Source organism: Carlito syrichta, unplaced genomic scaffold (assembly GCF_000164805.1).
Source record: "Carlito syrichta isolate Samal-C Ts95f unplaced genomic scaffold, Tarsius_syrichta-2.0.1 Scaffold316275, whole genome shotgun sequence".
In the NCBI taxonomy this organism is placed as follows: Eukaryota; Metazoa; Chordata; class Mammalia; order Primates; family Tarsiidae; genus Carlito; species Carlito syrichta.
In genome coordinates this window covers 720,038-747,794 of record NW_007260371.1, presented here as the reverse complement: position 1 = coordinate 747,794, position 27,757 = coordinate 720,038, and the positions used below count along the sequence as shown (strand labels likewise).

Genomic DNA, 27,757 nt, shown 5'->3' with positions numbered 1-27,757 from the left:
TCAGAGACACTGAGTGATTCTGCTCAAGGTTATGTAGCTAACAAGTGGCAAAGGTCAGGCTGGAACCCAGGCCCACCTGACTCAAACCCCTGGACTCAGGCAATCCTCTTGCCTTGGCTTCCTAAAGTGCTGGGATTACAGGTTCCAACCACTGCGCCCAGCAGGTTTGTGCTTTTCAAAGGGATCCTTGGAAGGCCTGAGCTGTGGAATTGCAGTTTAGTTGGGAGCCAGGGGCAGGGAAGACTTGGGAAACTGGCTTGCCCTTGACGACTGGAGTTGCCTTTGCAAATTAATGCTGAAAATTTGGGCTTACTGTGAAGCTGTTTTCACAGGTGGGTATATACATATGCATATTTTATAAAATAAAAAGTTTTCACTTAAAATGTGTGGAGATGTGTTAACAGCCCTTCCTTTTGCTGTTTGCTCGATTTTCCTGTGGACCACTAGAGGTCAGCAAAGACATGCCGGAAGGGCTGAACGACGCACTGTCTTGCTGCAGGGTGGGCAGGGACGGCGCAGAGGTGGTTACGTGGCCTTTTGAGTTTTCCCCAACACGGTACATTGCTTTAGTTGACTCATCTCCGTGTTTGTTTGCCAGATGAGCAGGCAGCAAAATAATGAGTTCTGGTGGGATTTTGTAATAACAATAAAAACGGGTCTGTAGTTTTTCTGAAATAGAACGAGCTTTTGGTTCTTGATCAAGTGTGTTGCATTGTAGAATTGATGAGTTGTATCTATTCCTGGAAATGATTTTGGCTAATATAGAAATTTTGAGAGGAGCTGAGATATGATTATTGCAGGTTCCTTGTGCATTAAAAATCCCTGTGCAAACATAAAAACTGATAAATAATACATTTGGATTTAGTGGTGTTGGAAAGGGTTTCTTCACTTTTCAGAATTCAGTGCAGAATTCTTCCTCTTTGTGTGCAGGGATGTGGATTGGCCTGTCTTTTCTCTAGTTGTTTAGGTGAGTAGTTTATGATAACTATCTAGCTATGGTAATTAACAAACGGCAGCCAACATTTCATTTACTAACTGACTGACTATACATTTGTGTGTTGGACATGTCCATTTTACAGGCAATTGGTGTCGTAGAGGTGAGCTAGAAGGAGCATAGACCTTGGCACCCCAGATTTAAGTTGCCATTTTCTCACCGTGTAACCTGGAATAGTTACATAACCTCCTTAGCTTGTTTTTGAATCTACAAAATGGAAATGATAATATTCACTTCTTCCTAGCATTGCTGTAAGTTGTAGATGACGTAATAATGCATATAAAGTGCTAAACATACTGCTTGATGTATGAAAGTGTCAGTAAACATGTCTGCCTCATTGGTAGTGGATCAAAGGAATAAAGGCAGCTTCTGTTTGTTGAGAACCCATTAACAGACACTTTACTAGGTTGTGAATTTGGTTATTTCTTTTAATGCTTTTAATTCGGTGTTCCTAGTATAGCTATTCCTATTTACAGAGGAGGAACTTCAGGCTAAAGGAAAGTTATGTAACTTGTACAAAGTCAGACCATAATTTCAGAGGGGGTGCCTCTGGGAAGCTTGCTTGTTCTCTGTCCTTTGCTTATAATGTTTCACAGTGGAGGCCAGGCATTAGGTGCTGTGTTGGCTACCTGCCAGCCCTGACTGTTCAGTGGGAAGCAAAACAGACATGGTCTTGCACGGTATCAAATAGATAAACGTACAAACAGATAGTTACAAGTTTGATTAGTTCTATAGAGGAAAAGAACATGCCCTACCATGTAGATCTGGGGTATTTTCTGGTCTGCTGTAGTGGTATTAACCCCAGTAAAATAAGTTCTGTTACCACACAAAGAAGATGAAAAACTAAAGCCTCTTTGTTATCAGATAAACTGAAACTTATTTATGATACCACTAATTAAGCAGCCAGCATGTTGCAGGCATTAAATTAGGTGCTTTGCAGATATTGTCCATAATCATCATGACAACTTTACTAAGTAGTTTATTGTGCCCAATTTTAGAGATAAGAAATTGTGAACAGGAGGGTTTGCTGCATACCCGGGATTTATCTCATAAATAGCACCATTGGCATTTAAGCTTAGTTCGTTTTGATTCTAAAATCCAAGCTCTATGTAACTTCCTCCAAACAACCTGAATGGTTGAAATTAATTTTCTTAATTCTTAATTAGTACAAAGTGGCAAGTGACAGTAAGAGAAAGTGGTAGTAAGGAGTTGTCTGAAAAACTAGAAGATAATCTGTCCTTACCAGATTTGAGTACATACTCTAGGATCAATGTATTTGCATATTGAATCCAACACCTCTTGCCTCCTACAAACCTTTGTTCAGGAGTGATTCTGAGCCATTTGAGAACATTTGGCTTATGGTGCCTTTGACTAAGACCTGCAACCTCTTTGTCCCTGGTTAATTTTCTCTTCAAAGTCATTCAAATTTTACACAGGCTACTGTGTTCGGATGTAAGGATAGCCTCTTTAAAATTTTTGATGCAGTTCCTTAATGAAGTTGTTGCTAAGGAAACTCAGTGAAAGCCTGGTAGATATGCACATAATAATTGCAACCTCAGAACTTTATGTCAGTTTAAGCTCAAAATCAGAGGGATGGGGAGATTTGGGGAAGGCTTTTTAAGATAGGAGGGGGAAAGTACTAAGAAGGCAGCTTTGCTAAAGCTGCAACAGTTCGGTCTAGCCAGCAGGACACATGGCTTTCAGAGAGGGACTGTGGGGGAATTTATAGTTCTCACAAGAAACTGTTGGATGGGAAAGGAGGAAAGTCAAGTTCCTTATTGGAGATGGAAAAAAGAGAGAGAGGGAAGTGAGAAATTTCTGGTTGAACAAGAGTCTGGGATATGGCATGACACCTTGTCTTTAGGAGACAGCAGTTTCCCAGGAAACGGGAACACAGAGAACTCTCTCTTGAGTGAGAAGTCAGAGCTACAGAGAAATGCGGACCCAGTGTGCCTGTGAGACCCTGCTGGATGCTGGATGGCAGCTGCCTGTAAAGCGTTAGGAATCTTTGACCCAGTCTTTAGGCTGGAGTTTCACATATGCATCTGAAGCCCAATGAAGTGATGAAAGAGGGAGAGGACCGACACCAAAGGAAGAACCAGAGACTGGAGAATGCGGCACATGTATGTGCTGTGGGCTGTTGTGTTTAAACAGGGAGGTTATAGAGAATGATGTGCAATAATGAGAATGATGCTTCGGCATTTCCAGCGTGGGGACATGCCAGCAATTGGTGCAGATATTGATCTCACAGGCATTGTGAATCTTGGAGCTCATCATCTTCTTCTTTTGCTTTAGCTGTTAGGAATCTTAGAGCTGAATCTGTAGTTTACCCTTAATAATTATACCTGCTTCATGGCATTTATTTTTGTGATTTAACCTTTCCCTGGTTTCATTTAACTACAATCCTCATTTTCTCTTCACCCTGAATTTTATCTTTTGTTATTGTTGTTAAATTGTTTGTGCTTAAAAAATGAATTTTAGGTCCTTTTTTAGAATGAGGCATAATGTAAATAAATGCATAAGCAGAGCATATCACAGACACTTATTGCTTTTAGAAATTCGAAGCTATATTTACCTTAGGGGTTACCTTAGAATTGAGCTGAATATTACAGTGATACATTTTTAATAGAAAAGTTTGGTAATGCATGCAAATTCTGGAGCAAGGGCTGTGTCTTATTCATTTTTATAGTCCCTGTGCCAAGCACAATGCTTGTCATAGACCAGGTACTTGTTAATGTTTGTTGAATGCATGAAATGGAGTCAGCTGCAACACATGCTCCGTCCTGAGACTCTTGCCAGCATTGGCACTACTTCTCTGAGCACCAGTGACAGCAGTGGTCATTGGTGGATACACAAGGCCTTATACCAAGAACTTTGCACTCATGTCTGCATTTAATTTCTTAAAACCCTCTTGTGAGAGATTACTTTTATTATTTATAATGCATAATATACTTTGTTTTTATTTGGTCCTGCCTCGATCTCCTAGAGTGCTAGGATTACAGGCATGAGCCACTGTGTCTGGCCTTTATTTTTATTTGGAAAGTCTTTAAATCTTCAGAAGAGTTGTAAGAGTAATACAATATACACTTATAAGCCCTTCACCTAAAAGGATAGTGTCTGTCCTTTTGTGGCTGACTTATTCACTTAGCATATTGTTTTCAAGGTTCATCTACATTGTAGCATGAATCAGTAATTCATTATCAGAGAATATTCCACTGTGTGGATATAACACATTTTATTTATTCATTCATCAATTGATGAACATTGGGTTGTTCCCACCTTTTAGCTATTATGAATAATGCCCCTACGAATATGCATTTACAAATTTTTGTGGGAACATATGTTTTTAGTTTTCTTAGGTATATACTTGGGAGTGGAATTGCTGGGTCATATGATAATTCTGTGTTTAGCTTTTTGAGGAACTGTCAAACTGTTTTCTAAAGCAGCTGTACTATTTTACATTTCCACCAGCAATGTATGAAAATTTGTTTCTTTACATCCTCATCAACACTTGTTGCCAGGTGTGGTGGTTCACGCCTATAATCCCAACACTTTGCGAGGCTGAGGTGAGAGGATTGTTTGCGTGTAGGAGTTTAAGACCAGCCTAGAAAACATAGCAAGACCTCATTTCTACAAAAAAAGCAAAAACTAGCCAGGCATGGTAGTGTACACCTGTAGTTCCAGCTACCCAGAAGGCTGATGTGGGAGGATCACTTGAGCCTAGGAGATTGAGGCTGTGGTGAGACATGATTTTGCCACTGCACACTCTAGCCTGGGCAATGGGGTGAGACTCTTGACTCAAAACGAAAACCAAAAACCAACCAACTCCCCCCCGCCAAAAAAAAAAACACCCACTTGTTATTGTCCATCTTTTGGTTATAGCCAACTTAGTGGATATAAAGTGATATCTCATTTTGGTTTTGATTCACATTTCTTTGATAGCTAATAATGTTAATTATCTTTTCATATGCTTATTGACCATTTGTATATCTATTCAAACTCATTGCCAATTTTTAAATTGGGTTTACTTTCTTTTTATTGTTTAGTTGTAAGAGTTATTTATACATTCTGCATACTAGTCCCTTATCAGACATGTAATATTTTTCTGCCATTCTGGTGGTGGTGTTTCACTTTCTTTATGGTGTCCTTCACAACACAAAATTTTCTAATTTTGGTGAAATCCAACTTATTGTATTTTTTCTTCATCACATGTGCTTTTGGTGTTATATATAAAAAATTTGCTATCCCAAGGTCATGAAGATTTACTGTGTTTTCTTTTATGAATTTTGCAGGGTTAGTTTTTACATTTAGGTGTGTGATCCACTTTGAGTTAGTTTTTATCTATCATGTGAGGTAGGAGTCCGACTTTATGCTTTTGCATGTGACTATCCAGTTGTCCTACCACCATTAGTTGAAAAGCCAATTCTTTCGCCATTGAATGGTCTTGACATCTTTGTGGAAATTTAGTCGACTATAAATTTGTTTTTTTCCTGGACTCTTAGCTCTATTTCATTGATTTATATATCTGTAAATACATAGATATCTACAGTACCACATTGTCTTGATTACTGTAGCTTTGTAATAAGTTTTGAAGTTGGGAAGTATGTCTCCTTCAACTTTGTTCTTTTTTTTCAAGATCCTTGCTATCCTGAGTCCCATACACATCTATCTGAATTTTAGGATCAGCTTGCCAATTTCTCCAAGGAAGCCTGCTGGGATTTTGAAAGGAATTGTCTTGAGTTTATAGATCCATTTGGGGAGTTTTGCCATCTTAACAAAATTGTTTTCCACTGCATGAATGTGGCTGTCTACAATAAAGCACTAGCAAATCTTCCTTTTTTCTAGGAAGAAGACTAATTTAGTTAGCAGCCTTCTATACTTTGCCAAAACTTATAATTTTAGTTTTTTGTCTTATTTGATTTTTTAAAATGTCGGCCATTTCCTAATAAGAAAGGCATTTTATCTCGTTGCATGTTTAGTCTAGGTGTTCTAGGAATCACTGATTTCATCCATAAGATAATGGATTTTGATTAATCTTACAGGTTGTCTTTTCATGTTGCTGCTTCACCTCTTTCTTAATTTTGTATGTCCCTTCAAGACTCTATTCTAGTTGGGACCTTAATTTTGTCTATTTGTGTAAATTTAATTGTAATACGTAATTCTTTATGAAACAACAATGTATGGGGACAAGTGATTTATTCTAGCATTTCTTTTTCATATGTTTGTTTCACTTTTTAATTTATTTTTATTTTTTGAGTTGGAGTCTCACTCCGTTGCCCAGGATGGAGTGCAGTGGCACACTCATGGCTACCCCTGCATCGACCTGCTGGGCTCCGGTGATCCTTCTGCCTTAGCCTTCCAAGTAGCTGGAACTACAAGCGCACACTACCACGTCCAGATGATTTTTGATTTATTGTAGAGAGGAGGTCTTACCAAGTTGCCTGGGCTGGTCTCGAACCTGCGGGCAATCCACTTGCCTTGACCTCCCAAAGTGCTGGGATTACAGGCTGAGCCACCAAGCCTGACCTCACTTTAAACGTATATGTACAAAGTGAAGATTTGGAGATTCTCTTAGGGGGAGGAGTGATGTCAACAAGATAGCAGAGTAGGACCTTTCAGCACTTGTTCATCTCTGTGGACATGCCATCCAAATCCAGAAACACCTTCATAAGAGCCAAGAACTCAGGCTAGAGATCATAGCTACACCTGGGTGCAGCATATGTTATACATAGGACAAGATGTATGACTAGCATGGGAAAGACAGCCCCACACTACCTGAGTCACCCTCCTCCAGCTCCAGGAAGCACAGTGTGGACAGGGATACCCACTGTGAGGGAGAAGGAGAGCGAAGTGAGTGCCAGACTTGCCTTGGACCCCAATACTAGGCCGCTCAGTAAAACCCAGCGCCAGGCAGGTAGGCCCCATGGTCCCAGACATCAGGCTTGGCACCTCTGGACTGAGCACATTTTAAAATTAAAACAGTTATCTGTTAGTAGCTTAAACGAAGGAAAGACAAGAAAAATGTCAAATAATACTTAAGTTTGGAGATAATTTTTGTTTTGGCAGTATAGTCATACAAAAACTCTCTCAGCACAAGTTCCTTAAAAAGCTGGCTAAGAGATACCCTGGGCACCCCCCTCAGGTCCCCTCCCACTGTGGGAGCTTTTCTGTCCTCTCAATAAATCCTGCTTTCTTACTTAAAAAGAAAAAGAGAGAGAGAGAGATACCCTCCCCACCCTATCTTCCAAAATGCACAACTAATTGCCAAGAAAAGAAGGGGAAATCCTCAGAGTCCAAAACCAACCAACAAGCAGGAATTTTGAAAGTAAGTGAGCCCTTAAGGCCAGAGGATGCACTGCCTAGCTGTGGTGACATAGTTTCAGCTGCTCATGTGGCATGGGGGGAGGAGATAAACCCTAGGCCTGCTCAGACTTGGGACTTGGATGACAGACCCATATATAAAGCCGAGATACCCCGCAAACAAAACATGTGTAGTAAAAGAATGAAATGGAAGAAAATCTCCAAGTAAGAAAATAAGGAAACTCTTGATCTTGTTGGAAGGAAAAAAGAAATTCAAAAAGGATTTAGTTTAAAGTTGTCCTGACTTGAGACTGGCACAAACTCCTGACAGAAAACCGTAAATCCTTCTGGAATGAGAAGCCATGCTCTGAATGAATCAATGAGCAATCAGTATGAAAGAGGCTCACAGAGGCCCTCAATCAAGATGTTAGATCCCAAACACACTTTTTTGGCCTTCTTTTAGGGTCTCATTTAAATACTGCAAAAGCTTTTTAAAGGAAAGAAGGCATGATGACAATGATATCTGTTGCCACTACTGTGAACTGGGGATTCAAAGGTGAATGTGAAATGGTCTCCTCCTGGTCTATTTGGGGAGATGAATCTACAGTGTTTTGTGAGCTTAGTAGGAGGCATTAGCCTTTTGTAGTCAAGCAGGAGAGGAGATTAGGAAAGCAGTAATGGGATGGGTGACATCTTAGCTATGTATGGTCTTTATTTAGTTGGCTTTTAATTTCAGGCTTCATGAGTTGTCATTGGAAAGAATAGATTTGATGGGGGACATACTTAAAGATCAGGACTCTTTGGTATGGAAAGGTGAATATGGAGAAAGGCTGTAGAGTTCATGTTATCATTGAAGTTCATATAAACTGCTTGCTCACTAAGCCCAAAGATAGTAAAAGTAGGCAGTATTTTTTTGAAGCCAAAGGAACTGGTTTTTAAGGTTATCCAAAAATGAATCAATGGGAACTAGGATGATCAGGAGTCAATCGTCAACTTTGCTAAGCTACCTCTTTTGGGTGGAATGCTCACCAAGGGTATTGACTGTTTATAAAATATCCTCCCTCTAGCACATGGTGGGAACACCCTGTAGTCTAGGAACCTTTTAGGTACCTGTCCAAGAATGTGGAGCACAGCATCCCTGTGTCATTCATTTCTCCATCCATCTCCTTTCTAGCAGAGTGATTTCTTACTGGCTTGTCTGTCTTCTCCACTACCTCATGAACTTTTGAGGGGCCAGGTCTTATTTAACTTTGTTTTATTTTCATTCTTGCTCTTGTATGACTAAAGCTTAAAATGAGTCTAATTACTTTTGGCAGATGTTTTTATTATTATTATTATTGTTATTATTATTGCAGAGATGATGTCGTACTGTATTTTCCAGGCTGTCTTAAACTCCTGGCCTCAAGAGATCCTCCCACCTTGGCCTCCTAAAGTACGAGAATTATAAGTGTGAACCACTGCACCTGGATAGGCAGATGATTTTTAAAGAAAAGTCTTTGGTGCATACCTTGTTACCCATGCTCTGGGATATAGGAAAGAAAGTTACATTTTTTCCAAACATTTTTGACAGACATATATGGAATTTTGTGTACTCTTAAATATATGTTTTCTCTCCATATAATTATGGCTAGAAATAATTTTGAGACAAGCAGAATGGGCTTTTCCATACTTAGGAATGTATAGTCTTTGCTGTTTTCCATTCTGTTTTCTTCCACAGCCATTACTTGAGTGCTATTGCTGGGCTGTCCCAAAGCATCTGCCACTGCCTTGTTCTTCAGGTCCCTGTGAATGTTCATGGCTGATTGAGAAGGCTGATGAAGGTTGAGGAATTTTCTAGAGTATTTCTTGCTGGTTAATTTGGGGTTAGAATCTGTAATTCCAGCGATATTAACAATGATATTTCCTGTTTCTTGAGCACTCACTGAATTTTAGGCTTATGCTAAGTGTCCACATTATTTCATTTAGTTTTTCTAGCAATTATAATTAGATTTAATTATCCCTATTTTGTAGTGTTGTGCAGATTTGACACTGGAACTTGGGGGTTTCTGACTCTACTCTGTGTTCCTCCCTATATCATCCTGCCTGAGACAAATCCTGTGTCTTGACTTTCCCACCAATGTTACTAATTTCTTATTAGTAGAATAAGAAAGTAGAATTAGTAGAATAAGTAAACTCTGTGCTTACTTTCAAATTGGAAATGGAGTGGCGAATTAATATTTGGATTCCCCAGAGTCTGTCTTGTGAGTAAAGCTACTTGTCTTGAGTAGTATTTGAGCCACTTCCATTGGAAATTCCTATAAACATCTGGGCCCTGAACTCAGACTTCGTGACTATGCAGTCTCTTGAAAAATTAGAACAAAGATGTGCTGATTAGTACTCCCTAAAAGAGCAGCAGGTCGGATATAAGTTTGGGGACTTAATTTCATGAGGACCGTGGCCTAGCATTTTGCCCAGGACCATCTTATCTTCCCCAGATGCTTGTGCCATAGTAGGTGTCTGTATCTACATAACATGGCTTTGTTCTGAGGTTCCCCGAGTCTACCACTTTTAAATCAAGTGTCTACCTAGTCCTCAAAAACAGTTGTGCCCAAGCTTTTCCCATCAAGGATCCTGTTTAGGCTTGAAGTGATTTCAGTTCCATTTGTAATATAGTGTCTATCATTTGATTTGTTATATTCAAATGATAAGAAGAATGAAATAATACATTACTGATCAGATTGCTACAACCTTTCATCTTAGATAGGTTCTTGAAGGAATCAGTGGGAGCTCTGGTGGCCTGGTAGCCAAGGCTTGTGACCTTCCCAGGCCATCCTTTTTATTTAGATGGTGATCTCTTTGAGGGCACTGGCTAATATCACTGTTCGATTTATCTTCCCACATTTTTTATCCTGCTTGGCACACGGAGTGCACTTGAAGATCTGGGAGTTTCCAGGTTTGTGATAGAGGCGTTATGTCCTCCTGCCTCTCCTTTGTTGACCTCCTTACCTCCCTGCCCCAGCTGTTGTCCCCCAGCCCTGGGATCTTCTGCAGTTGTACTGTGGGCTCCTGGAAAGCAGAGGCTGTGTCCCACTCAAATATGAATATCCGTGAATCACGGACCCAGACAATAAGCCTCTAGAAGAAAACATCGGCGAATATCTCTGTGACTGGGGCAGAGGTTTCTTAGATAAGGACTTGGAAAACACTAACTGTAAAAGAAAAAAAACTGATAAATTGAGGTATGTCACAGTGAAATGTTTCTGCTCATTAAGATTCCCTTAGGAAAACAAATTAGCAAGAGACTGGGAGAAAATATTTACAAAACATATATGACTAAGGGCTTACACTCGGAATATATAAAAAACTCCTACGACTCAATAATAAAGCAAATGACCTAATTTTAAAAACTGGCAGAAGATTTGAACAAATACTTCACAAAAGAAGATATATAAGTGACTGGTAATCTTATGAAAAAAATGTCCAAACACTATTAATTATCAGGGAGATGCAAGTTAAAGCCACCAGAATAGCTAAAATTAAAAGAAGACCGAAAGCCTCAACTGTTGGTGGCTGGTGGAGCAATGGCAATTCTCACACTTCCTTGGTGGGAATGTGAAATGGCCTTTCCTTTTAGGAAAGGTCTGGCCATCCTGGTGGGAGGGGGAGGGCGGCAGAGACGCACAGGAGTAATATGGGAGATGCAGAGAGAAATGACATGGGGTCTAGAGTGGTGATGAGAATTTAAGGAAAGAAGCTGCAGCTTCAGGCTTACAGATGAAGGGCAGGAAGAATGGCTTCTTTGAGAGGGTGGCGTTGGAATCAACTTTTTGAAGGAAGTGGAGGACATGGATGTGGAGGGGGAGAGGAGGACCAGAGCCCAATTACCCTGTAATATCTTCACCTGGTGGAGTCCCCATCATCCCGTCTGAAGCAGAGTCTGTCCTTTCTACCATTATGTCTATGTCAGAGTACATTTCACTGCACCTAGAGCATTATTTTATTTCTTTGTTCACTGATTTATTGTCATCCTCCTCTCTGATTCTAAGCCAGGGGACCAGCCTGTCACCAGCATGGAGGCCCCTTGAGGACAGGGTTCTTTGCCTGTTTTATTCACTGCTGTATCCCCTGCTACAAAAGTGACTGGTACAGAGAAGGCATTCGCTAAATGTATGTTGAAAGAATGAGAAAACAAATGAATTAAAGTTGTTCAGTTTGGCTGGATCATAGGTAGGCAGCCGGACCTAAAGTTACAAGGGCAGGTTGGGGCTAACTTGAAAGGACCTGGTGTGCCCACGAAGGTATTTGGGTGTCATTTTACAGCACTAGTGGTTTTGGGATGGGGATTGTCTTGGTCTAGTCAAGCTGCTATAACAAAGTACCACAGACTGGTGGCTTATAAACAACAAGAGATTTATTGCTCACGGTTCTGGAGGCCGGAAGTCCAAGATTAGGGTGCCGGTAGACTTGGTGCTGGTATAGGCTCACTTCCTGGTTCCTAGTCAGCCATCTTTTTGCTATGTTCTCACTTGGTGGAAAGAGTGAGTGAGGTAGTCTCTCTGGGGTCCCTTTTATAAGAGTGCTAACCCATTAATGAGGGCTTCACTTTCATGATCTGATCACCTCCCAAAGAACCCCACCTTCTGACATCATCACCCTAGGGGTTAGGGTTTCAATAAACGGGGACACAAACATTAAGATCATAGCGAGCATGATGGACTCTGTCTGTTCTTCAGGAATGTTAGTTTGGCAGGGGTAGGTGTATTGATTAAGGTGGATAGAGAAAGGTGGTAGAAAGATGACTCAGGTTAGTCTTCTAGATGCAAACGAGTGAGAGTCCAAGCGAGGGCCATGGCAGCAAGTGGGGAGGGCAGGGAATGGAGGGAGGGGTCAAAGGACACATGTGGGACGGGCATTCAAACCAGGTTCTGTACTCACAGAATGTCTGGGAAACATATTTATTGTCCAGGGCAGAGGAGGGAGAGAAGTGTTTCCTCATGCAGTGTGGCTTGAGCGGCAGGTGGGCTCTGCCTTCTTTTTGTTCTGAAGACAACTGTGGTACAGTTGGTGAACCCTGTGTGGTAAGTACGGCCCAGGCCCAGAGTCAGGGCCTGTCTCTGACACTTCCTGGTTCTGTGATTTTGCGGGGTTATTAATACCTCCCTGAGCTTCTAATATCCTTATCTATGAGCTCTTGGGATAGTTGTATTGATTAAATAAGGAATATGAAGTTTATTGCCATAGAGTAGATCCTTAAGAAACAGTAGTTGTTATTACTACATCACAGTGTTGTTGGGAGGATTCAATTAAGTCCTGGATGAGAGAAAACTTTTTCTAAGCTATGAAGTCTTAAGTCTAATTTAGATGCTGCTATCATTAACAATTCATTACCTATTACATGGTTTCATAGATTCTTGTGTTTTAAGAATTTTTGTGTTTGATGAAAGTCTTTGCCAAAATCCTATTGTCTGGATGAACTCTTCTTCCTTTTCTTTTCTTTTGGAAAGGAATATAAAGTAGATGTCTCATGTGATGTGTAGCAAATACTTTGTTCCAGAGAATCTGGGCCTTATTAGCAGATGGACAGGATGCGCTTGCAGTGATGGGCTTGGAAAGGGCTTGGAGCCGCTTGGCACATGTCTGGGTCTTGTGTGTCACAAGACTGGTTGCGAGGCTTTTCTTCTCCTTGATGTTTCGTCAGGTCTTTGTTTTATGAAGAAATTTTTTGAAAAGTGTGTTTCTTTTTTCACTATATAAGTTTCTTTCAAAGGCTTTTTACTTTCTGTGCTTCAGCTTTCTGAGGAAGAAAAGATTCAGCGATACAGCATCCTCTCCGAGCTCTATGAGCTGATTGGCTTCCACCGGAAATCGGCGTTCTTCAAGCGCGTGGCTGCTATGCAGTGCGTGGCCCCCAGCATCGTGGAGCCTGGGTGGAGAGCCTGCTATAAACTCCTCCTGGAGACACTTCCTGGCTATAGTCTGTCCCTGGATCCAAAAGACTTCAACAGAGGTAAGGGAAGTCCTGTTGCTGGAACTCACAAGTGGCTTTATGCCAGTTAATCATGTGTGGTCTGAGCACCTACTCTACATGGCAGACAATGTGCTTGGTGCTGGTGGCTCAAAGATGACTAAAACTCTGCCCTGTGCCTGGGTACTTATTATAATCAGATTATAACAAAAGTAGTGGTGCTTTGCTTTGGGGCTCACATTCTTAAATCTTTTATCAGTAGGAGTCAGAAACCACCTTTGACCTCATTGGTATGGTGTATCATCAAAACACTTGAAAGACCTAATCAATTTTATTTATGAGATTTATTTAAGTTATCAAAAGTCAATGAATCTGGAGTAAATGTTTATACATATAGCTATGCATTTGGTGGTAAATTTTTATTCTGCCATATTAATACAGGGTAATATAGCCGGGCTCAGTGTCTCAGCCTGTAATCCCAGTGCTTTGGGAGGCTGAGATGAGTGGATTGCCTGAGTCTGTGGCTTCGAGACCTGCATGGGCAACTTGGTGAGACCTCATCTCTGCAATGAATCAAAAAAAAAAAAAAAATCAGCCAGGTGTGGTAGCCCGTGCCTGTAGTTCCAGCTACTTGGAAGGCTGAGGCGGAAGGATCACCAGAACCCAGCAGGTTGAGGCTGCAGTGGCCAGGAGTGGCCATTGCTCCAATCTGGGTGACAGAATGAGACTCCAACTCAAAAAAAAAAAATACAAGATAATACATATTAAAAATAAAAGTTACAAATCTAATAACAAGTATACACAAGTATAATGCCCAGTATTAGGCAAAGTCTAATACTTTTTTTACTTTATTTTTAGCAGAAGAAGATATTGTGTTTTGGGTTACTGTTTTAGATAAGGAACGTATGGCACTTTTCTGGAGTTCAAATCTAGAGTTAGTAAAGGTATAGGCTTCTAGATAGGAAAAGAACTAAGACGTCATCTGGGCCATTTTCCCACCAGAGCATAATAAACTGATTCTTTAGCATCTTTGTTTTTTTTTTTGAGTTGAGGTCTTGCTCTATCACTTAGGCTGGAGTGCAGTGGCACAATCATGACTCACCACAGCCTCGACATTATGGGTTCAGGGCATCATTATACCTCAGCTTCCCCAAGTAGCTATAGGTGCATACCACCATACCAGGCTAATTTTTTGATTTTTTGATAGAGACAAGGTCATGCTGTGTTGCCCAGGCTGGTCTCCAACTCCTGGGCGCAAGTAATACTCACATTTTGGCCTCCCAAAGTGCTGGGATTACAGGTATCAGCCACCATGCTCGGCCATCAGCACCTTTTTTATATGGTCATGTCTGTCAGTTACTTTGGCCTATGCTGACTGGAGCTGCTCATGGGCTTCATGATGAATCCAGTTCTGCTTTGGATATTTCTGATTGTTAGGGCTCTCCCCCAAATGGAATAAAAAATAGTGTTCCTCCTTTTGCCTACTGGAATATCTCCTTAATTTTGTTGTCCATTGATTCAACAGATAATTCATTGTATTCTTGCCATAATGAGCTATTATGATGGTAAAGAAGATAGTTCCTGTCCTTTGCAATAAAAATAAACAGATTGATTTTCACATATGATCATCCTCCAGGTATTTGCAGAGAGCTCTCAGGTCCTTCTGAGCCTTCTTCTAATCTGTATATCTCCAATTCCTATGATAGGCCTGATAAGTGATGCTCTCTAGACTTCTTACCATTCCAACCATCTTCCCAAAGCAACACTTTAATTTGACAGAATCTATCTCTCAGATTCATCCTGAGAACATGATTCTCAGGTTGAATTCTGATTAGTTTAAAGAAGGAGTCAATACACTTTTTCTGTAAAGAACCAGATAGTAGATATTCTAGTCTTTGTGGGTGATGTGGTCTGTGGTCTCTGTTGAAACTACTCAACTCTGCTATTGTCTGTAAACAGCCATAGGCGATATGTAAACCAGTAAAACTTTATTTACAGAAATACGCGGTGGGCCAGATTTGGCATGCCAGCTATACTTTGCCAAATCCCTGGCTGAGAACACAGTGATAGCCACAAAATTGTTTATTGTTATTTTTTAGAGACAGATTCTCACTATGTTGCCCAGGCTATCCTTGAGTTCCTGGCCTTAAGTGATCCTCCTGCCTCATTTAAAAGGAGGGCAGTGAGATTTGCAAGAGAAAAGAGAGACTGAGTAGCATAGCTGGAGGAAGGTCTTTGGGGCGGAAAGTGAAGAGGCGTGAAGGGAAGTTGGGATGGAGTGTATGCAGTGCTTTAGCTTCTTATCCCAAACCTGGGACAGGGGCTGACTCTGCAGTCAGGGGAGAGCACTTTTGCTCTGGCCTGCTGCGCTCTGGTCTGAAGCTATGCTAGGAAGAGCTGGGGCTCTCTGTGCAAGCAGATGTGTTCAGGATGGGTTGAAAGTCCTCCAAGTCCCCTCAAGATCCACATATGAATTGCTAGTGAAGCAGCTGTGGATTTTTGTCTTTAGGATCTAAGATGTCCTTCCTCTTTGTGGCCACAGGGGCAGGATTGGACAGGCAGAGTACTGATGAGGGCAGTTGGAATTCTTTTCTGTTCTCTTTTTGAATTGGACTCACATAAGAGCACACCTTATCTGTCTTTTTGCATGACCTTGTCATGTTTCCTCTCTTCTTGTACCCCATCTTGGTTTTATTTATTTTCTTAAACATGGGGCCTGACATTTGTTTGTGTTGGCTATTATCAGTGGTTGTGACTCGCATTATTTGTCAAGTCCATTCTGATCCTGGATTTGTCCCTTGCTTTTGTCTCAGCTGTTGTTGAAGGAACTGAGGGTAAAGAGGTCAAGAGTAGACTTCAGGACCTCTTTAACAGGTCTCCTGTTCTGCAGAGATCTTTTGGTTTCTGCTTTGTGCCAGATACCATGCCATGTCTTGAGGGTGAACACATGATGTGCTGAGCTCCCTGTCAATTCTCAGCCACATTCCAATCCATTCAACGGCATTCTCTTCCAGATCTCATTTCACCATCTTGCCCAAATGGATGACATGATATATGTCTTTTACCTGCTCTGTCACCTGCTTTCCCTTTCTCTTTTTTTTCCCTTCTGTGTTCCCCCAAGAGGTGTGATGGAATTTTTCAAGAGACGGGAAGGTTTACTGAGCCCCTGCTTCATGGTTGGTACTTCTGGTTGGACCACGAGTATGTATGAATTGAGGCTGATGACCCTGTGATTTTTGTACTGGTCTCTGCCTCTCACAGTTGTGGAGCCTTAAGGCAGTCAGATTCTTTTCTGGAGGCTGTTCTATCCAGCCTCTGTCTAGCACCTTGTGTGTGTCTTTAACTGGCTTCTCAGAGATGTCTCTACTTTCAGATGACTCTGTCCGAACGGTGGCCACAGGACTGTCCTTAGTTCCCCAGAGCACTGTTAAGACCATGTGATGCTCAACAGATCATTATCTTGATACCTGAGGATAATAGAAACTCAAAGTTTATTAATTAAAACCTTCAAATAGGCTAGGTGTGGTGGCTCACACCTGTAATATCATCACTTCATCACTTTGGGAGGCCCAGGCGAGAGGATTGCCTGAATCTGGGGGTTTGAGACCAGTCTAGGCAACTTGGCAAGACCTTGTCTCTACAATAAATCAAAAAGTTAACCAGGCGTGATGGCGCATGCCTGTAGTGCTAGCTACTTGGGAGACCGAAGCAGAGGAATTGCCTGAGCCCAGTATGTTGAGGCTGTGGTGACCATGAGTGTGCCACTGCACTCCAGCTTGGGTGACAGAGTGAGACTCCAACTCAAAAAACCCCACAAAAACAAAAAACCTTCATATGGGGCTTGTTGTTGCTGATGGAGTCCTTTGACAGACCTTTGCACTAGATGGCCCCACTTGCTGTCCCTGCCCTGGGCTCTGAGCCTGGCATCATGGTGCAGAGGCTGTGTCTGCTCCCATTCGAGTCTGGGTCTGGCTCTTTCCACACTTTGAAGAGAGGAAGAATGTCTTTTCTTATGACTTCCTCCCCCACCCCACCCCCCAGAAATGTGGACAGCCCCTCATGGTGGGTAGGAGACATGTGGAGTAAGGCCTTGGTATATGTATTTGGAAAATCTCACATGACTTTGAGAAGAATGATGTAGTTCTGAGTTTCTTTTTACAGATTGGGCGTGGGATGGGCTTTTACTTAATGTTATTTCTGTTGGAAACACTCAATGGTGATGGAGAAAGAAAGGAGAGTCTGAGAGTAAGGCTCTAAGTCCAGGATGACCATGGGGCAGGGGAGGTCAGTTAAGGAAAGAGAAGAAAGCAGCATGATGAGTGACTAAAAAGTTGCTGAATTTTGGGGAGTCAAGGTCAGGGTGAGCCAGGAAGAGGGATTTGGGTTAAAAATAAGATTTGCTGTTACCCTTGTGGCTGGTGTATTTTAGAGGAGCTCAGCTGGAGCCAGAGCTCCAGAAGGAGTAAAGTAGTGAAGAGGTGATACAACTCTTCCAGAAGAGCTTGGTCTCGTGTCTTCACTGGTCTAAGTTGACTTTGTCCATGGAGTGCCTAGCATTCTGGAGATTGGCTTCCAGGATGAAGCCATTTTTAAATTCCTCTTCTGCTTTTCGGAAGAGAGAAATAGAAAGATGAAAACAAAGCCTGTAAACTAAACAGCATTCTCGTAAGTCTGTTGGCACTGCCATGGTTTGCTTTCAGGGAAGAGTATAACAGTGACTTGAAAGCAGAGGGGTGTGGGTTGGCCTCCCTTGCCTGCTCTTCTGATACCAACAGGCAGCCTTCTGACCCTGCTTCTGTTTGTACATGAATAGGCTGAAGATGAGCAACAACAGAGAAGGAACACCCATGTGCTGTGTGATGGGCATCCTCCTCGTGGCACTGGAGTATATCCTGGTGTCTATGAGTTGTCTGCCGTGCTCAGTGTGCAATTCTGTAGCATAGGAAGTAGTGTTGTTTATATGTTCAGATTACCAAGTAGCTTTGAAGGGTGTTAATTTTTAAAATATAGATCTCTTAAAAATTAATTTGATCATATTCTTCTCATCACTGTACTTTCCCCTATGTGTGTTTGTTTGTTTGTTAATTTATTTATTTGAGTCAGGATCTCACTCTGTTGCCCAGGCTGGAGTACAGTGGCATGATCATGTTGATTGTGGCTCATGGCAGCCTCGACCTCCTAGGGTCAGGTGATCCTTCTACCTTAGCATCCCGGATACCTGGTACCATAGGTGTTCACTGCCATACGTGGCTAATTTTTTGATTTTTTTTTTGAGTTGGAGTCTCATTCTGTCGCCCATACTGGAGTGCAGTGGTCGCTCCCGGCCACCGCAGCCTCGACCTGTTGGGCTCCGGCGATCCTTCTGCCTCAGCCTTCCGAGTAGCCGGAATTACAGGTGTGCGCTACCACACCTGGCTAATTTTTTGATTTATTGTAGAGATGAGGTCTCGTCTGCCCAGGCGGGTCTCGAACATGCAGGCTCAGGCAATGCACTCACCTCAGCCTCCCAAAGGCGCGGGATTACAGGCTGAGCCACCGAGCCCGGCTGATTTTTGTTTTTTGTAGAGATGAGTTTTCACTATGTTGCCCAGGCTGGTCTTGAACTCCTGGACTCAGCAGTCTACCCACTTTGGCCTCCCAAAGTGTTGGGATTACAGGTGTGAGTCACTATGCCTGGCCATTTTATTTTATTTTCAAAAAATAAACTTTATTTTTTAAAGTAGTTTTATGTTCACAGCAAAATTGAGGATAAAGTATAGAGAGTTTCCATATACCCTCCCCCCACAGTACCCCCATGCCAGCATAGTACATTTGTTACAATGGAGAATCCTAGACTGACACATCCTTACCCAACATCCATTAGTATTCACACTTGGTGTTGAACATTCTGTGAGTTTTGACAAATGTGTAATGACATGTGTCCACTTTTATGGTATCATACAGAAAAGTTTCACTGCCCTAACGATCCTCTGTGCTTTATCTCTTCATCCCTCCTTCCTTCCTGGCAACCACTGATCCTGTTACTTTCTCCAGAGTGTTGCTTCTTCCAGAATGTCATATAGTTGGAATTGTACAGTTTATAGCTTTTTCAGATTGACTTCTTTCACTTAGTAATATGCATTTAAGTTTCTTTCATATCTTTTCATGGTTTGAATCTTGGTTGACATTTTGGTTGCTTTCAAGTTTTGGTGATTGTAAAGCAGCCATAAACATTCTTGTGCAAATTTTTGTGTGGACATACATTTTCAGCTCATTTTGGTAAATATCAAGAAGCATAGTTACTGGATCATATGAAAAAAATATGTTTAGGTTTGTAAGAAACTGACAAACTGTCTTTCAGATTGGCTGTCCCATTTGCATTTTTGCCAACAATAAATGAGAGTTCCTGTTGCTTCACATCCTTGCCAGCATTTGCTGATATCAGTGTTTTAAATTTTGGCCATTCTAATTTGTATGTGGTGTTATCTCATTGTTGCTTTAATTTGCAATTCCCTTATGCTGTATGATGTTGAGCATTTTTTCGTATGCTTATCTGCCATGTTGGTATCTTTTTGGTGAGGTGTCTGCTCAGATCCTTTGCCCATTTTTTCATAATGTTGTTTATTTCCTTATGGTTGAGTTTTAAGAGTTCTTTGTATGGTTTGGATAATGGTTCTATATCAGATATGTCTTTTCCAAATATTTTTTCATGGTCTCTGTCTTGTCTTCTCATTCTCTTGATATGTTTTTTTTTTTTTTTTTTTTTTGCTGAGCATATGTTTTAAATTTTAATGAAGTTTAAGCTTATCAATTCTTTCTTTCATGGATTACACCTTTGGTGTTATATCTAAAAAGTCATTACTATACCTAAGGTCACCTAGTTTTTCTCCTATGTTAAATTAACTTCTCCAAGCTGTAGAGTTTGCATTTTATGTTTTAGGTCTATAATCTGTTCTGAGTTAATTTTCTTGAATAGTGTAAAGTCTGTGCCTAGATTCTTCTTCTTCTTCTTCTTCTTTTGTTTTTGGCTTGGGAATATCCAGTCGTTCCAGCACCATCTGTTGAAAAGACTGTCTTTGCACTATTGTTTGCCTTTGCTTCCTTGTCAAAAATCAGTTGACTAATGTGGGTCTATTTCTGGGCTCTCTGTCCTGTTCCATTGACCTATTTGTCTATTTTTTAACCAGTACCATTGTCTTGATTACTGTAGCTTTATAATAAGTCTTGAAGTTGAGGATATTTTTATTTATTTTAAAATTTGTCCTTATAAGACATTATAAAAAATTGATTGCTTATGAAAGGTGATTGTTCATATTTTGTATGCCATTTCCCAGTGTTTTAAGTGACATATCTAGAACAGCTGCTGGGCAGGGTCACTGTCTGCAGTTGTGGCCTGCACAGGGTACAGAGACACACTTGCCCAGCTATCAGTTGGCTCAGAGCTGGGTGGGTACAGACCAAGGGGTGCCTTTGTTTCCCATATAGGGACTTCCTCTGTGTGTCTTGCTAAGTCTTGTGCCTGTGGGCTGTGTTTGTCCAGAGAAATGTCTCTTTCTAATCACACCAGAGCTAACTGTGGCCTTATTGTCAAGGTCTCATGTGTAGCATCATTTCCCACAGCTTGGTGAGTGGGTACTCTGCATTCCACGTGCCATGTGAGGGACCGGAGGCTTGGCAAGGTGAAGTCTTATTTCCGAGGTCATACAACTGGTCAGAGTGCAGGACACCATTGCTGACTGGCTGCGTGACCTTAGCCAAGTCACTCCATGTCCTGTGTCTCTGCTTCTCTGTAAATGAGGACGCTAGTTTTATTCTGTGGGGAGGTTATAAGTATTGAATTAGCCAGTCTGTGAGGAGCTTAGGACAGGGCTCAGCAACTGCTTGATGTTATTAGTGAGCTTTTCTGATCTGAGTCTAGCGCTCTTTCCATCGTGTCCTCTGAGGCCAATGTGAAAGTGATAATGAAAATGTACAAAGTGTGTGGAGGGCTTGCAAGACCTGTGTCTCCCAGAGAAGAAGTGCATGCTGCTAGCTCAGGCTCCCTCGTGGCCCTTTGGTTGTGTTGACTGGAGTTAAGGCCAAAAATAACTGAATAAGCCCTAGAAGCTTGTAGGATTTACATTTAAAAGCTAAGAGTTACTGGTGGAAAAGAAGAGAATAGACCCCAGAGTCTGAGAAGGGGAGAGTTGAGTGTCTGAGCTTATTTAGCCTGTATTCTGGAGAACTTTGATGGTGAGCAGTGTTTAAGAAGAGGGAGGAGAGAGTTTTTAGAGCAATCACACTACTACTTTATAGAGAGATGAGATAGTGTGTTTTAATGGGTTTCTGTGTGTACTTGTGAATGGAATCCCCATTTGGTGTGTTTCTAAGAGACTTCAGGAAAGATTTAAATTGCTCTTCAGTTACTTTTTTTTGTATCCTTTGAATATAACTTCAGGCTGGCTTCAGGGTAAAAGCAAACCTCCTGGGCTCTATGCGAGTTATACTAGGAATTGTCTTAATTTTTTCTGTCTATGCCAGGGCCAGTTATCTATAATACTGAAGAATGCATTTGTCTGAGGTCTTCCAATGGCTCTTCCTTTAGGAATGCCCTCCCTCATTCATGCTGCCTACCTCTCTGTTGCTCTCAGGTCTGAGCTGAGTGACGTTTCTTCAGAGAGGTCGCGGTCTTTGCAGCTTAAGTGGTGTCCTTTTATTTTTCCCTCTCATTGAATCCTGTTGTTTTTCCTCATAGCACTTCTCTTAATTTGTAAGTCCATTTAGAAAAATGTGGGGCAGTTATTTAATGTCCGCCTCCTACATTAGCTTGCAGTCTCCATGGGAGCAGAGGCCCCTGTCTCCTGCTGTGTCTCCCTGTGTCTCCCTGTGTCCCCCATGCCAGTCCATAGTGGTATCCAAGTAGCTATGTATACAGTAGGACTAAACCCTGATGAATAACTGCCATAACACAGTTGTTGCCATTTATTGAATAGAGTTTGTTTCGTGCTCATAATTTTTAAGCCTGATGAATAAAACATATTTATTTTGAACAACGAAACAAATAAACATGCTTCCAAGTGATTTGGTGCTTTTTACTTAGACTTCTGTTTCAGGAGGAGACATTTGCCTCATTTTATGAAAGAGGTTGGAGAAAGAAGGAAAGGGACTAAGATCAAATAATGTAAAAATGATAAATGTCAGCTGGCTATACTTTTAACAAAACATAAAAATCCCTTTAAACCCCATCTTCACTATAGCTCTGGACCCTTTAAACATTTCTCAGAGAATTAAATGGAAATCGTCTAACACCCTGTACCTGTGAATAAGAGTTACATTGTCTGTATTCTCAGGTCCTGAAATGTATTCTGTCTCTTTATTGAACATTTTTACTTGCTCGTTGAAGAAAGTCAAGGTAGAAACAGATGTGTACTGTATGTATTTGCCAGTTTAAGGAACTGCTTATTATCATTTTAATTTTATTTGCATTGCTATATATGAAGACTTTTGATCATGCCTTTTGCTGGAACCTTTTCCTGATTGAGGGATTAAATTTTCCTCAGGAACTTTTATGAAAGAAAGACTTGCAAGGCAGATGAATTTGCTAAAAGGCATTATAGTTCATGCATATAATAAGCTCCCCAATTGGTGAACTTTTTTATTATAAGAGTGTTGAAAATTTTATCACTGGGTCATATGCTGCAAATCTGTTTTAAGAAAAAAATTCATATTTTATAGAGGGAACACTCTGAATCACATAGAAATTGTGACTTGTACACTCTTTACCATTAAGAAAATGTCTACTCAGTTTTACTCATAATTGCCTGTGGTAGGAACTGGATCATTATCTATTTAAAAAAAAATCAGCCAAATGATATTTGCCCAGTTCTTATGTGAGACAACCTTATTGATATGGTTGTGTTGAGATTAGTTAAATTGGGTCTTTTTGAATTCATGGCTAGGTTAGTTATGACGCTGATTGCAACTTAATAATCCTTTAAAAAAATCTCTTCTTGTGTTTGACATGAGCTTCTTTTGGCAGTGTGAAATATTGTAGGGACTTGTCTTTCTCTCCTTTCCTGCAGTTATATAAGAAGTGCTGCTGTTTTATATTCCAAGAGATTTCTGGAAGATAAACTACTAGGATACAAAATAGTTTTTTAAATGTATGTGTATGTGTGAGTTTTGTCAGCTCCAAGGATTTCATTTAAAAAATTATTGTGAGATATTTTAACTATATACAGATCAGAGAGAATAGAACAGCGTTTATTACCCAGGTTAAATAATTATCAAGCGTTTACAATTTACTTTACTTTTACCCTTTCTTTTATTCATTTTTGGTTGAAGTTTTTTTTATAGCAAATCCCAGAAATCACATTATTTCACTCCTATGTATTAGTATACATGTCTAAAATATAGAAGAGTTTTCTTTCATCCTGTTTTGCATGCTTGGTAAGTACCAACTGTGTTATCAGGCATCCTGCTAGGCATTAAGGATACTTGGATGAATAAAGCTGGCTCCCAAGGAAATTACGGGTTGATGAAAGAAAGAAATACAAGAACTTACAGGTTTATCACTGTACCTTGTCAGGTAACTCCTGTGGGCTGGAGTTTGTGCAAAATACAGTGGAATACAGAAGAGGGAGTGGTCAGCTGTACAGGGTAGTGTGGTGAGAGAAGAGTCAGTAAGGGCTATGAGCAGCAGACCCTTTGGCAGAGACTAAAAATATCAGTGGGGGCAGGATGTGGTGGCTCACGCCTATAATCCCAGCACCTTGGGAGGCTGAAGCAGGAGGAGCTCTTGAGCTCAGGAGTTCAAGGTTACAGTCAACTATGATTGTGTTACTGTTCCCTAGCCTGGGAGACAGAGTGAGACCCGGTCCAAAAAAAAAAAAAAAAAAAATCAGTGGGCAAACAGAGGTTAAGATAGAAGAAGGAAGGATCCAAGCTATCTAAGTGGGGAGGGGGGCTGTTCTTCTTGTTCCATTTGCTTGTCAGTCAACATTGGCCAGGTGCCAATTCCATACCAGCTCTTGTCCTGGGATGTGACAACAAATAGCATACAGCCTTCAAGTATAGGAACTTATAACCTGAATGGGAGATTCTGACACACAAGCAGGTAATTTTACCTGATAAATATATCATTAGAAATCTGAAATAGGGAAGATTCATTCTTGTTTAAACAATGGAACGAGTTGGATCATTAATCATTTCACGGCTAGAATCAAAGGTTGACGTGATTGTTAACCACATCGTAGTCATTGAATAATAATATTAATAGCAACTAGCATTTATTGGGAACTTATGATAAACAACCTGCAAATGTGCTTTACATGGGCTATTGCATTTCAGCCTCCCAGCTTTATGATGTGCACTACTACCATCCTCGTTTTGCAGTTTGGTGTTGCCACCTTCTTACTGAGGGTTCACCCTAGATGTCCCCTACTTGCCTACTCACCTTGGCTAGTATGGCACCGTTTACTTTATTCTCTAACACCATTAGTACTTGTGTTCCAGCTTTCACTGGTACACTAGTTTCCCAGGGGCTTATTGCCTGGCTCCCCCCACAAGAGTGACAGTGTCATGACGACAGGTATTTGGTTTCCCTACTCTTTTTCTGAGCCTGCCTTGTGCTGTATTAAATTCTTACTTGTTTGTTGACCAACTGTCATGAGCTGTTGTAGACTTTCAGTGCATGGTGAGTTTTGTCTGAGTCTGAATGTACCTTTTTGGTTTTTTTCATGATCTAAGTTTGGGATCAGCTGGAGCAGTGATTTACCAGTCTCTTTGATTATCAGAGTCATTGGGTGGGAGGGGCACCCATCGGCCTCGCTTCCGATGGGTCTCATTCCAGAAATGTTGAAGTCAGAACCTTGTGATGTGGAGGGTGTGGTGCAATCTATGTTTCAAAGTCTCTGTAAGTGGCTCCACTCATCGTCCCATTGAGGACACTACTGCCAGGGAGTCACTGGAGCTCAATGTTGAGCATCCACCAGGTAAGTGAGTTCTGGCTAGCTTGACAAGTAGCCTGAGTCAGCCATGCCTTTGAATCAGATCTGATATGACTGGGACTTGCATCTTAAATATGTTTTACTGGAATTTCACCAAACTCCTTGAGCCCCTGAACTCACAACACTATGTGGCAACTTTGCTGTGGGTCATATTACCGTGTCTTCTTCATGAAGGGTTTTAAGGTGAAAAGATACTGTCAAATAGTAATGTTGCCCAAAGGGAAATGGAGTAAATAATCATAAAATTTTATGGTCTTAAGGAGATACTTTTCAATTGACTCTGTCTCTGAATTTCCCCACCTTTAATTTTAAACATGCTGAACTACTTTGGAAGGAGCAGCCGTAAGAGTTCATTGATAACTTTTTTTTCTAATTTAGTCATCCACCTTTCTGCATTTTTTGTATACGTTAGAGAAATGTTGTACTTTTTAATTTAATGTCCTTGGTTACTTTTAGTGAAGCCCTCTCAAATATCAGTTGAAAAAAATCTCGTTTTAAGCTTATTATGATTGTTTCCAAGCAGGATATTTTTGAAAATGTGTCTTCATAGAAGAGAAGATATAATATAAAATCAATTTTTTTCTCTTTTAGAGACAGGGTGTCTCTTTGTTACCCAGTGGTGCAATCACAGCTCATTACAGTGGTGCAATCACAGCTCATTACAATCTCCAACTCTTGGGATCTGGCTATCCTCCTACCTCAGCCTTCCAAAGCACTGGGATTACAGGCATGAGCCACGGTGTCCAGCCTCCACTAAGACTTGCTAAAAGGGTTCCGCTGCTTACTGACTCTTTTCTCTTTTTACTGACATTTACACAAATTTCAGCCCATAGGAGTGTCCTTCTCCTTTAGCCTCCCAAGTAACTGGGACTATAGGCACACTCTACCATGCCTGGCTATTTTAAAATTTTTTGTAGAGATGGGATCTTGCCATGTTTCCCAAGTCGGTTTTGAACTCCTAGGCTAAAGCAATCTTCCTGCCCTGGCCTCCTCTAGAAACTTATTTTAAAATTTTGGAGTGCAAGCGAAGATTTACTACATAAGTAAGTTGCATGTAGATGAAGTTCGGGTTTCTAGCTGCCCCCTCCACCCCCCATAGTGAATCTGGTGCCCAGTGTGTTCCTACACGCCCTCCTCCGTCCCTCCCTCCCTTCCTCCCTTCTTCCCTCATGACCCTAGCAGTGATCAGCGTCTGCCAATTCCACTCTTATGCTCATGTGATCAGTAATCAGGGCCCGTTTATGAGTGAGAACATGCTTTATTCAGTACTTTACAGAAACCTATTTTTTCTTTATTATTATTATTATTTTCATTATAAAGATGCGGGGTACAATTAAGGGTTAAGTATACAAACATTGATTATGCAGGTACCCCTCCCTCCTCTAGCAGTTTCCCTCAACTGCCAGTCCCACCCACCCCTCCCCTGACAGTTTACCTTTACTGCCAAACGCTTTCTTATAGTATTATAATTGTTCAAGGTCTGCTTATGAGTGAGAACATGTGGTACTCTGTTCTTTGCTTCTGTGAGAGTTTGCTGAGTATGATTGACTCCAAAGCCATTCAAGTTGCTGCAAAGTCCATATTTTTTTTATGACTGCATAATATTCCATTGAGTATACGTACCACATTTTTAAAATCCAGTTCAGCTTCGAAGGGCAACATGGTTGGTTCCGTGTTTTTGCTATTGTGAATAGAGCTGCCACAAACATACGTGTGCAGGTATCTTTTCTGTAGAATGATTTGAGTTCTTCCAGGTATATTCCCAATAGAGGAATTGCTGGGTCGTATGGAAGGACAATTTCTAGTTCTTTCAGAAATCACCACACTGTCTTCCAAAGAGGTTGCACTAGTTTGTATTCCCACCAGCAGTGCAGAAGTGTTCCTTTTTTCCCATATCCTTGCCAGCATCCGTTGTTGTTTGTTTTATTAATGATGGCCATTATTACTGGGGTTAGGTGGTATCTCAATGTGGTTTTGATTTGCATTTCTCTGATGATGAATGAGGCTGAGCACCTTTTCATGTGTCTGTTGGCTGCCTGTATATCTTTTTCTGAGAAGTGTCTATTCATGTCTTTTGCCCACTTTTTAAAGGGGCTGTTTGTTTTTTTCATTTTGGAGCATTTGAATTTCTTGTAGGTCCTAGATGTTAGGCCTTTGTCAGATATACAGTTGGCAAATATTTTTTCCCATTCTGTTGGCTGTCTCCCTGCTCTCTTGATGATTTCTTTTGCTTAGCAAAAGCTTGTTAGTCTGATGAGGTCCCACTTGTCTATCTTCTTTCTTTTTTTAATTTAATTTAATTTTTTATTAACATTTCTTTTTTTTTCCTCTTTCAATTTTTATTTAAAATTGGGTGCAATTCAGGACTAAGTATACAAATTATCTTATTTCTTAAGGTATTGGCCTTTAGGATTCTGAATAGGAATTGGTTGCCAATTCCAATTTCCATAAGGGTGACTCCTGCATTTTTATATAAGATTCTTATAGTTTAACGTTTTACGTTTAGGTCTTTGATCCATTTAGAGTTAATTTTTGTGTATGGTGATAGGTAGG

General features: G+C 40.9%; 1 protein-coding gene across 1 annotated transcript in view; it reads left to right on the top strand.

Annotated features, from left to right (window-relative positions):
• Positions 1–27,757, top strand: part of TRAPPC9 (trafficking protein particle complex 9) — a 586,383-nt gene that overhangs the window by 69,087 nt on the left and 489,539 nt on the right. The window contains exon 8 of the mRNA XM_021706983.1: positions 13,064–13,280. Within this exon, the coding sequence (XP_021562658.1) occupies positions 13,064–13,280 (217 nt within the window). The remainder of the gene's footprint in view (positions 1–13,063; positions 13,281–27,757) is intronic.